Raw genomic sequence first — 12,147 nt, 5'->3', positions numbered from 1 at the left:
AAATAAATCAAATTATTAAATACTATGATATGTGTTTGGTGCCCTCTTCTGACCCAAAGCAGAAAGGACGCTCTTCATGCATAAAGAAAAAAGGACACTTTCAAAAGGTAAGAGTTCAATATTTATTTTAACCTGATTTTTGTCCAGCTCACAGTTCTTGTACTCTTGTTCTCCCTGTTCTTGGAATGTGACAATCACGAAACCAACAAATATGTTCATCATAAAGAAAGCAATAATGATGATATAGATGATGAAAAAAATTGAGATCTCCACTCTATAGTTGTACACAGGTCCTACGTTCTCGCCATTTGAATCAATGGCTTTGTACAGCAGCCTGAAAAAGAAACAAAATTTTATCGTTATTACCATTGAAATGAGAAAACAGGTTTCAGAAATGGTCTGCTTTTCCTAGGTACTGACAGTGTTTGCAATAATACTGAAACCAGAAGAATCACAGCATGCATTGTTATATTATGTTTTCTGAAAGAGTCAAGGTGGTAGTTTTCAATTATTTCCCCACATAAAGCTGTTCTCTAAGACTCTTCTCACTTAGGGAAATAGTGAGTGGCAGTTTGCTCTTCCTGTGTTTCTCTATGCAGTGTACTACTGCCTGATTTTTTAGCAAAAGTTTTACTCAAAGGCCTTAAATTTTCAAATTATCATTACTTAAAAGGCATCAATAAATAAACATCTAAAACTATTCCTTCCATTAAAGCTGAGGAGCAGCTCATTATAGCAAAAGTAATGGGAAGACTGGGAATCAAACAGTATAAAAAAGTTAACTTTTCTTACTTTTCCCAAAATACAGGAAAAGCACACAGATTCAGAATAATGGGTTTTTTACTTCCTCTCTTAATAACTTTCTATACCGTCACTTAAAACTGTTTGGTTTTTTTTTTTCCAAAAGATGCCTGGTAAATGATAGCCAACTGTTCTGGAAAATGCAACCATCTTAACAATGCTTTGAAAACACGGAGAATCCACTCACGCTGGCCACCCTTCGAAGGTGGATACTGTGAAAAGGGCCATCATAGCAGACAGAACGTTATCAAAGTTGAAATCACTATTTTGCCAGACCCTCTCTTTGACCATTGGATTATCCACATCTCCATCTTTATAAACGATGTATATCCCTCTGTGGGAAAGAAACTGTCATTAGTGAAACATTAAATTAACCTCAGAGTTGCTCAATACAATATTCAAAACTGGTTTTTTTATTCCCTCCTTACGCCTGTTTTGTTTCCTTGCCAACCTGTGTTTTCTGGTTTAAGATGACAATTCCAATTTACACAAACCTCAATGGCCTGACACATGCCTGCCCATATACAGATTGAGTTATTCAGAATACAATGTGTCACATTCTTAGACCAAAGATCTCCTCACCGGCATTCCTCAGGATTCTGTTTTGCCTCATCAGTGCACTTGTAGAACTTTCCCTACATATAAAAACAAAAAGCAATGACAAAATGCAGAATATGCAAAATACACACGTTCATACTGTGATTAGTTCAGAATGGGACCACCCAGCTCCAGCAGCAAGGAACTAAGAATTCAGCTCAGCTTTGCTTTTCTTGATGCAGTGTGAATTCTGAGAGTCAACTTACCTTGAACAGCTGCACCCCAATGCAAGCAAACATGAACTGCAGCAGAGTTGTAACTATCATGATATTACCAATAGTTCTGATAGCCACAAAGACACATTGAACAACATGCTGGAAGGAAAGAAAGAAAAAAAAAATTTAATTCAATTTGTCACAGTATACAAACCATAAAAGTCTGGGTTTGTACTATTTTTTAAATTACTATTTTTGTGTTGTCAGTATTATACCTAACACAGCAATTAGATTTGTTTGCTAGATTTGTTTGTAAAACGTGTTGACATAAAACCCATCAACTGACTAAAATCACACAAACACTATGGATAAACAATTAAAATATTGTACTGCCATGTTGGTTCATTAGTCAAAATCTGTTCTCAGTGGCAGTTCCTCCACATACAGACTCCTGTAACTGTGGGCAGAACCTGTGCTGTTTAAGATCAGATATGTTTAAGAATCAGGAACTGATTTATGTCCTCACTCTCTGAACTTCTGTAGACAATGTTTCTCGTGCAAGAATTTTTTAACCTGAGGCAGAATAGAGAATCAGACCAACAGAAATAAAACTTAAAAAAATAAACACCTTAAGTCCTTTTGCTCTGTTTATTGCCCTTAGAGGTCTCAATACTCTTAAAACTCTGAGGATCTTCACGACTGAGATAGCACTTGATCTAGGGAGAAAAAAAGAGTTATTCTTTTAGTTTTAAGATAACTGATTGCATTATCAAGAATACCAATGTTCTTGCAACTTCCTTAAATATGAAATTTAAAAAAAAAAAAAAATCTCAAGATATATATATACAAGACTTTTTATTCTGTATTGATCCTTCATGTAAACTCCAGAAAATAGTATCAGCCTCATAAATACCATATGAATTATTTTGATTTCTGGAGCAACTTTGGAATTAACAGCTCAGAAGCTTGTCTGACACTATAATGGAGCAAAATAGTCCCCAAAGTATTTTTCACTGCTGACAAGTTCTTTTGAAGACACTGTATAAATCCTGTAAACCAATTAATGCCTTTAATTTCAGAGTAGGTGGAGATCAAAAGATCTAAAATCATTTACATTCTCTCTAAGAGGCTAGGACTGCATTTTGAGGCAATAACAGCCTTTTAAAGAACATGCTGTGTAATGGAAAGCTTGTGCAGTAAGTGTTCTGGTACCAGCAGAGTTCAAAGTGGGGAGCTATTGCCTGACACCCACCTTTGGCCTTCTCTAAGCCACTGACGGTTTCCCAGGTGATTTTGAATTCTTTTATTATGCTTTCTCTGATCCAAACAAAACAAAGAAGTCTCTTCACTACCACTTACAGTCCTGACTAAGGTGTAGGTTCTCCCACCCTTCCAATACTGTCTAGTTACATATCCCTGTAGGTCTATACTGACAAAACTAGGTTGCAGATGTGGCAATAGCACAGGAGAAGGTACATAAACCTCCTGAAGCTCCAGGTAATACTTGCTATACAGTATAGAGCCATAGTGCCCTTCCTTGATCTCTTGTTAATAGTGGGAAGTAGTAAATTATATCCAACCCATATTAGTAGTGAATTACAACAATCTCCATAGAAAGCACTCCCTCTTGCCAGTCCCAACCCTGAATACTGACACTGCACACCCACACACTGGGGGGGAACAAAAGGAGCTGAAACATTGATTTCAGTAAAAAACCCCAAAGCAAAAACACATCATTCACATTATAAGTATGGTACTTACTGAATACCAAATGATACCAGAGAAACACCCACAACCAGCAAATCCAGCAAATTAAAGTAATTCCTGCAGAAGGACCCTTTATGAAGGAACGCTCCAAAAGCTGTCATCTAAAAATACAATTGTTACACACTTAGTCTATATTTCAGCTTATTCAAATTCACATTTAGGCTGTTTACAAGACACTTGCCTAGAGTGTGAATGCATACAATACTATCTCACTTTCTAAAAGCAATTGAGATATAAAACAATCCCACTACGTACATTAAATCTTGCATTTAAATCACAAAAATTCTGCTCAAGCAACACGAAAAAGTATGTTAATTGTTTCTGATGCAAACAAATGTTTTATTTTGTGGAAGAACTGACAAGCTGAGGTGATTACACTGAATTGATTTGCCCTTTGTTCAAAAAATTACTACCAAAAAAACCATAAAATTGCCACACTTACTAAACTGTAGGGTCCAGATTCTGACTCCTAATCACTCATATTACCCTGAGAATTGAAGAAGTTGTAAAAGTTTGGACACAGATCTCCAAATTTTGCTGTTCTGTGGGGAATATCAAACTTTGCTCTCCCTGGTGGACTTTTTCTTAATTTCTTTTTTTTCTGTTCTGTTCTTGGGTATCTCAAAGCTGAATTTGGTTCCTAATCTACAGATTAGACCCTTACCATAACTGCAAGTAAGTACCAGTTAAAAAATGCACAGAGAAATCTAGTTAAGCCATTAGAAGCACAGAATCACCAGCTGAATAGACTATTTTGTAGGTCTTTCCATAGTTACAGACTTAAGACTGAAACACTGAAACTAAAAACTCCTAACAAAAATATGGATACCTCTGAAAAATACCTAGTAGTCAGCTCAGGCACATGGATTCTAATTTCTTCAGCCTCAAAAAAAGAGGAATGAATACTCAGCTACTCATTTTTTTCCACAGGTAAGAAAACTCACTGCCACTAGAGAATATCTGACATTGATTATGATTTCAAACTCTGTACTTTCTTTTCTGTTCTATTCCTCATGGTGTAGTAAAAAGATTTTATTTCATTTCCCCTCACAGCAGATTACTACAGTTTTAAGACTGTTCCACAATATATAACAGAGCTACAGGCATTAGGTATCTCAGTCAACTGCATCACTACTCGAACTTTGCAGGTCTTGTGCATGACAAACCATCACTGTCAGTAAAATCTGTACCTCTGTAAAGGAAATAGGCATTTTTTTTAAAGTCCTCTCTCCTTATTCTCATGTTGAGCCTTCATTTGTCATGATCAAAATACTAAATGTTCCTCCAAGCTAGAAGAGTAAAAAAGCTAAAATTCTAACCTATGCCATGGCATGAGAGATATAACACAGTTATATTACAAAATTCCCATTAAATTCCTAGCTCTTTCACTTACACCTGTACAGAGTAAACTTATTAAAATCAGTGGGAGTTAAACACTGAAATAACCCTGAATATCAAATTTACATTCATCTACAACTACTCATTTATACTGTAGTATTTTATCAGTTAGCAGCACACAACGTTTCATGTAATGACTCCCACAAAAATAAATTCAAATATTGACTTAAAAGTACAAGTGAAGTATATATCTCCCCATCTTCATATGGAGACTTAGACTTCAATCACTACAAATCCCAGGGGAACCATTTGACTAGAACTCTCTATAGCAAGTTTAAATGGTGTGGGATTAGCACAGTAGGGCAAGGTTAAAAGCACAAGCCCCTAACCTGACCTCTGCTTTGATGCTTTCACCTTTCCCAAGCACTCCAAAAAGGATGGTAAACTGGATTTCAATGTCATAAGAGAATTCTTAAATGCTTTTAAACTGATGCTCCAACTCCTCTGTTATTCATATCCTCATTCATATACTCAACACCACGTAATGTGGAAATCCTCATGTCTGCAGAGCAGTAAGAGCACAGGGAGACTCCCCACACGCTGAGAGTTACTCTGTTTTAAATGCTTGGTTTTGGAGATTCACAAGTTTCTCCACTGCAGCTGATAATACTGCCTCTGGTTAGCTTAATTTCAGTTTCATATACTGCCATATACTGGAAATCATGGAATACTCTTGCTACAGCAGGTCTAGCCTTGACTTTTCTCCTTGCAGAACACACGCAGCATCTGTACCACTTGGATACCGTGAGAGGCACAGCACGAAACCCAGCCCGGAGGACATGGAGGGCTCCAGCCACAAGCAAGCAAAGCCAGTGTCTGAGATGTTAGTAAAGCAGGCACTGTGCATGGACATGTGTCGTGGCCTGGCTGGCCATTGCATTGGTACGGCACAATTTAATTTTCTTTATGTAATGAATGTACCGCAGGGCAGAGCTTCCCAGAGAAAGCGGAGCCAGAAGCATCAACATGTTTGGCTGTGATGTGGCTCCTTGTTTCCTTGTAATGTTTTACACTGCCAGATTTCAGCAGCCCAAGCTCTAGAGCTTCCTGTTTCCCTTGGATAACTCTGAAGCTGCTCTGTGCCAGTCTTTTGCAGTCAGCAGGAACGTTGCTTTTCTTAACACATCCTGTTATGCCTCATTATGCCACGCTTTGTAACTCTTCTGTCTCCTGGAGAAACACAAGTGGAACTGCAGGAGCTAGAGAACTTGCTGCTCAGAACTTGTGGAAGTTTACTGACTCTCTTCTGCCACAGAAACAGTGGTAATGTATTTTTTTATGGCTTCTCAAACTCAGAGTTGAGAACTAGTCTGATCTAATGTTGCAGCTCTTTTCAGTGCTTTGTCCTCTCCTTCAGTTTGGCCTTTCTCTAGCAGCAAAACACCTGGGTATTGGTTTTAGCATACTACAAAAGTTATATGAATAATCAATTCTATAGCAAGCTCCTCACTGCTGAAAATGAGAAATAAGGGGATAAACATAAGTCTGGGAGTAAATTCACAAGCATAAAAATAGTCTATTACTTACAGTACAGCTTATCTTGTAAACAGCCCAAATATTATATCAATTAGTATTAATCAAATCGCATTGTGAAGAGTATGCACACCAACATGAGCAAAAGCTGGGAGAAGAGATTTTGTTAAGCTTAATCCTCAACTGGAAATGCAAAGTTTATGTACAGATTCTTAGTGTGCCAGCAATTTATAAGCGTTTGAATCAGGGTTACTCAAACAAAACCTCACAGTGAATAAGCACAGCACAAAATGTTTACGAATCATGTGTAAATCTCTGAGAGAATATTTTGCCAATTTCCAACCAAAAATTTTATTTCCTTGTTCAGCATTTTGTTACATTGTGAATGCAATCCTCAGTTAAATGGCTTCTTTGCCAGAATAATTCTCATATATCAAAAATGTGAGTAACCCCAATGGATATTCTCAACAATCAGTACACAAACTATACATTAAAATGCCAATTTTTGGCTCATGCATGGGTAATACATTTAAGCAAGCATATTTATGCCTGTCTGTGTATTTAAATGTATGCCCAAGATAAATGCAAAGTATCTTAGTGTATAGATAGATAAATGCAAGATATCTTGCAAGTCCTATTGCAAGAAAATAGTTATCTACTATTTTAGCTCTGTGGATATAGTTCAGCAAAAGAAATGAGAAATTACATGCTCCCTCCTTATAAGACTGATTATCTCTTTTGGAAATGCCAGAGCAAGGAGAAGGAAAAGCTCATGCGCAGTGAATTATTTTTCCCTTTTCTGACAACTGTAAGTTTAAAAAGGGTAAAAAATGAATTATTAAACTGATGTAATGGTAAAAAATCAGCTTCTTCATGCACCCAATGGTAAAAAAAATGACCAATCAAAACTATGAGGAACTGTCAAATAAAAAAATCCTCTAGTTTAAAAAGAGTTTAGCTTTGATCGCTTAGAGAAAAGGCGAAGAACACTTCAAGTGCCTTTTCTTGGCAGGTGACACACAAGGAAAATCCTTTTAAACAAGCTTCCTTTAAAAACCTGTTACCTTCAAAATGATCTCAAATGTAAACATACTAGTGAAGACATAATCTGCATACCCTAGGATCTGGAAGGTAAACAAAAAGTTACAAACATTATTGCTAAAGCTGCTTTTGAGCTAACAAGGATCAATTAACAATGCATTACCTTTAACAGGATTTCAACAGTAAAGATGGCTGTGAAAGCATAGTCAAAGTAACCAAGTATCTGCAAGGTATAATACGTGCCACAGTAAGAAATCCATCTATTAATAAATTTTTACAATTTAGACCACATGCACAACAACACCAGAATTAATCTAAGTCGACAGATGGAGAATTTAGAAAAAGAACTTTGAAATTCCAGCTATTGTGCAACCATTTTTATTTGCTTAAAAATTTAACAGACACCACTGTGCTTAGGTATTAGATTTCACCCCTAACAAATTGACAGGACCCAATAACAACACTTTCAATTCAGACTTTCATCCATCAGCTTTCACAGATACTTTCTTCAGCCTTTAGCAGAGATAGAGAATCTTGTACAAAGAACGAATACGTATTAATAACATCTGGGTTTTTTTACCAAAGTACTGCATCATAAAACTTCAGTGGATACTTCTAGACTGCATATCATTTCACATTTTGCTACGTTATATTGTTCCTGAACAGGCTTGGCTCAAGTGTCTCAAAGTGAATTAACAAATAACTAAATTACTTAAAATCATCGCTATAACCCATTTTCCTTGAGCTTGGAAGATACAGCAGTGATTTACTTGTAGGAAATTTAAAAGAATCCACAGCAATTGCATGGTGAGAAGCAAACTTCTAAGAGGATTGTGGATGTGGGATTGACCTCCCTGCTGTCAACAGCCACGTGGACATATATTTCAGTAAAACCCAGATTTCACCCTCTCAAAGTGGCCATATCACCAGCACATGATTCAAAGATCAACCTGCACTGCAGTAGGGGAAGAGTTTAGTTTCAAGGATCCAGCAATCCAACTAGCAAACAGTTGTGCATAGAAACACGTTGCCCATGGTTCAACAACAAACAAAATGGGAAAGAGAAATAAAATACAGAGACAACACACACACACACAAAAAAAAGTATTCATGTTAGATCAAATAAAAGGAAATAATGTTATCCCCATATTCCATTGAAGATCCCATCCTTCTGCAGTTTGCTGTGGCTGAAAAAAAAATGCAAATAATAAAACCATTCAACAAAGATTAATCTGTAAACAATTCATTCTAGAGTTAAAATATTTAAAGGCAGTCCAGTTTGTAAACTTTCACTGCATTGCTGAGCTGACTGGTGGAAGGAACACAAACACTGAAGGTAGAAAAAAAGAAATATATGCAGGTCTGGAGCATGTGAGAATACTTACAACAAGAGGGTAATTCCCTTCTGAAATCCCTCACACGTTTTGTCTGTGTCCCAAACAGGAACAACTCTTTCAGTTATCACCTACATTTTCCTAGAGTTCCTTTATTATGAAAATAATTATCAGCTCTTGAAGCCATTTCTATAGCAGTAATTTCAGTATTCCCCACCAGCTCTCTTTTTCTTAACCATTAGTGTGATTTATTCACATTAGTCCAGTTCTATAGATATGGGAAGCACACAGCTCTGCTGAACGGTGCATGGAGAGTGTCTTTGTGCTTTGGCCTCTTTTGATCTTTGAAGAAAGATTTAGCTTTTTCCTTCTTACTGAAGTTACTGAAAAAGCGTTCAGAGAATGCCAAGAGCCAAAAGAGGTTAAATCTACACCAACAAGAACTAGAGAGAGACAACCCCTACAGACACAGCAGCCCTGCCTTTCCTGTAAGAGGTAGCAGAGTTCCTCTAACTCCATGGCAATCTCTACAGATGTTTACTCAGCACATAAACTACAATTTTACTGAGTAACAGAGACATTTCTGATATTAATACTTTTACAAATATTTAGATTCTACAAATACAACTGAAAAAAAGGATGCAGAAACACTTCTAAATGTACAGGTTCGTGTACAGGCTGAAATGACGTTTGTCTCTGACTCAAGGCAAGAGCTGGACATGCTCTGATCCTCCTCTTCAATGTGAGTTTAGAAAAAAGTGCCACTTGTTCAGTTTCTGATATGACCACTCATGAACCCAAGGATCTTTGAATCCAAAAAGGGGGTACCCAAACACCTTCGTGTGGCCACACCAGTTTCTTTGAAAGAAGAGGTAACATTGTTATGAATCCAGGCACTCACTACAGAGTGACACTCCAAGTGCCCCAAGACCATATCATAGGGTCAGTGAAGGAGAAGAGAGGACAGGTCAGAATCTATTCCCAACATGTGATAAACAGTGATAATTGTAACTGGCATTTTTAAACCAGTGCCAAACACTGACAGGCACTAAGAGTGATTTGGGAAATGCACATCAGGTACTCCAGCTGCAAAGTATGCAAAAAGATGAAAATTATAGATATTACACTCAGCTTGAACATATTTATCCTGATAAACAATAGCCATAGGAAATATATTACGTAAAAAATAAACACTTCTAATACCGATGATGTTCCATCCATAAAGTTAATTGACTACAAACATTTGTGCTTTTTAAAGCAAAAAGAATATAAATGTATAGCTTGAAAAAGGAAACGGAATGTTTCTTAACATGAAAATTAAAAACTAGGCACTAGTCCCAAAGAATTATTCTCCTGTGAGGGTAAATTTATCTTAAAATGAGGGACTTACATTATTTCGAAAAGAGTGGCTGCGAATTGGATCTTCTGCTGCCAGGGAAACACTGCTCAGCATGATAAAGACAAGGATGAGATTGGTAAAGATGTGGTGATTGATAAGTCTGTGGCATCCCACTCGAATTCTAAAGAAGAGATACAAAAATAAACCATGAGTGCACATAGAATTCAGCAGATGGTTAATACACAACATGTTTTCTGTTACTCTGCCAACAGTAACAGAACAACAATCAGCAGCTAAAAGCAGTGAAAACACTGAAGCCATTGGTCAGATTTCTAAGAATGAAAACAAATTCAAAAGCCAATTCACCTGTAGTGAAGATGCACTTTGTCGAAGGAATCTGAGAGGTGTTGGTTTCCAGTGGGTTACGAATTCCACTGCAAGTTGCAGTGTTTGTACCACTGCCCATGTACAGTTTGCCAACATCAAAAGGACCAACACTAGATAACAGGTCAGTTCAGATGCCCTGTTTGATTTGATTCCTATCAAAGTTGTCAAAATTACTCATCTTGTGAGATGTGCCTTAGGCTGCAGATCTCACTGTGCTACTTAAAGACAACTCAAATCAGAATCTCTGTGAAGATCTCATAGAATTACAGGGTAAGTGGGTGTTGAAGACTCCAGAGCTGTGAGGTTTCAGCTGCATGATGTGAAGTGTAACTGTGCATATGCTCAGAGTCATTGAGCCCAGGGTTATCACAAAGACTGGTGAGCACCTTGGTAGAGGAGGTCTGGGATTAAACTGCCAAAAAGGCAGGATCAGGTTCACAACTGACTAACACTGAAATTGTCTAAATTCTGCTGAGGAATCAGAAGGTGCTCAGGACAAATTTGCTCTCCTGTTATTAAGTAGATGATTGGAGTATAGTGTACCTTACTTAAGCAAGGTGACCATTGTGGCCTGAGAATATGGAGTGTTAGCTGAAGTCAAAAGCAATTTGACATTCAACAAACCTAATATTTTTGCATTCAGCATATGTGTTCTTAAAATTACCAGTTTAAAGCACTCTCTTTCCAGTGTTTTGCAAATTCTGAAGACAACACATGTGATGAATAAGATACAAAGTCAAAATATTGTATCTTGATGATCACAACATCTTCTAAACTTGTGATGACCCCTACCACTGAGGAGACAGCATTCTTCCATGCCAAGTAACTCTTCTAAGATTGCTCATAAAAATGCCATCTATAAATGTTCCAGCTATGTTCAATCTGTAATTCACTTGTTCACGTCCATCCAACAATTACTTATGACTTTTAACGACTAGTCAAGTTTGCTTTCTCAGCAGTGTAGAACTTCAAATCATCTGGAGTTAGACTGAGAGGTGAAAGATCCAAATTCCCTGCAAAATCCAACTATTATTATTCTTGATTTTTGAAATAATTTGTCTTTATCTTTGCTGTTTGTTCCAATCTGGGAAATGCTGTTACCCTAAGAGGAATACACACATCCATTCTCCTTCTTTTCTCCTTTTCTATTATCTCTTCTTCTTGCCTGTATTGCTCCACAAAGGTTACTAGGGCTACAAGAAATTCTATTTCATGAAGAAGATGCTCAGACCTTATTATTACAACCTTTATATCCAGTGACAAACATAGTAAATAGTTGCTATACATTAAAGGGCACTTTCCAGACATGTGCAGACTTCACACTATATGTACAAAACGCTATTATCTTCAACAGTGGGAAGAAAATGAATATATTTTTCAAATTCTTTTCATTTATGAAATAAATATGAAAACTTTAGGAGGAAAGCCAATCTCTGTTCTGTTGAAGATACCAGATTTCTATTCCTAGCCTTGTAAGGAGGTCTGTTGCTTCACTGTTCAACCCCGATGGACTAAATCGGTATTTTTCAAAATTATATTTACGGATTGGTGCTGCTGAAAATGAAGAAGGCACTCCCTTCAGGGATTGGGGTGATCTTCTCTTTCATGTTTAGCTCTGATATCCTCCGGGGGCGTGGGCCTGCTGGTACCTCTGGTTCATCCTCCTCATCTTCTTCATCTTCACCTACTTTATTTTAAACACTTCTTTTATTATAAACTAAAAAACATTGAGGTTTTGTTCATAACGATACAAAAGCACAGCTTGTATTAAAATATACATGGCTTATAGGAAATATAGATATATATTGATAGCATGGCTATAAAAATCCTCTGACTGTCAGCCCAGGCCTGAGCT

General features: G+C 37.0%; 1 protein-coding gene across 7 annotated transcripts in view; it reads right to left on the bottom strand.

Moving 5' to 3' along the window:
- The window catches only part of CACNA1D (calcium voltage-gated channel subunit alpha1 D), a 168,950-nt gene that overhangs the window by 50,626 nt on the left and 106,177 nt on the right, over positions 1–12,147 (bottom strand). For 6 of the 7 annotated variants that reach the window (XM_027886267.1, XM_027886266.1, XM_027886271.1 and 3 more), the window contains exons 19-27: positions 11,835–11,979; positions 9,957–10,086; positions 7,396–7,455; positions 3,315–3,421; positions 2,182–2,269; positions 1,605–1,712; positions 1,384–1,436; positions 989–1,135; positions 133–334 (exon numbers count right to left, since the gene is read on the bottom strand). In XM_027886267.1, the coding sequence (XP_027742068.1) occupies positions 133–334; positions 989–1,135; positions 1,384–1,436; positions 1,605–1,712; positions 2,182–2,269; positions 3,315–3,421; positions 7,396–7,455; positions 9,957–10,086; positions 11,835–11,979 (1,040 nt within the window). The remainder of the gene's footprint in view (positions 1–132; positions 335–988; positions 1,136–1,383; positions 1,437–1,604; positions 1,713–2,181; positions 2,270–3,314; positions 3,422–7,395; positions 7,456–9,956; positions 10,087–11,834; positions 11,980–12,147) is intronic. The other variant, XM_027886268.1, reaches the window with a different exon arrangement.

The sequence above is a fragment of the Empidonax traillii genome, unplaced genomic scaffold, assembly GCF_003031625.1.
Source record: "Empidonax traillii isolate 1590-97213 ecotype Southwest subspecies unplaced genomic scaffold, ASM303162v1 scaffold182:size1009393, whole genome shotgun sequence".
NCBI lineage: Eukaryota > Metazoa > Chordata > Aves > Passeriformes > Tyrannidae > Empidonax > Empidonax traillii.
Note: the sequence above shows the minus strand (reverse complement) of the source record. Positions and strands in the feature narration are given on the sequence as shown.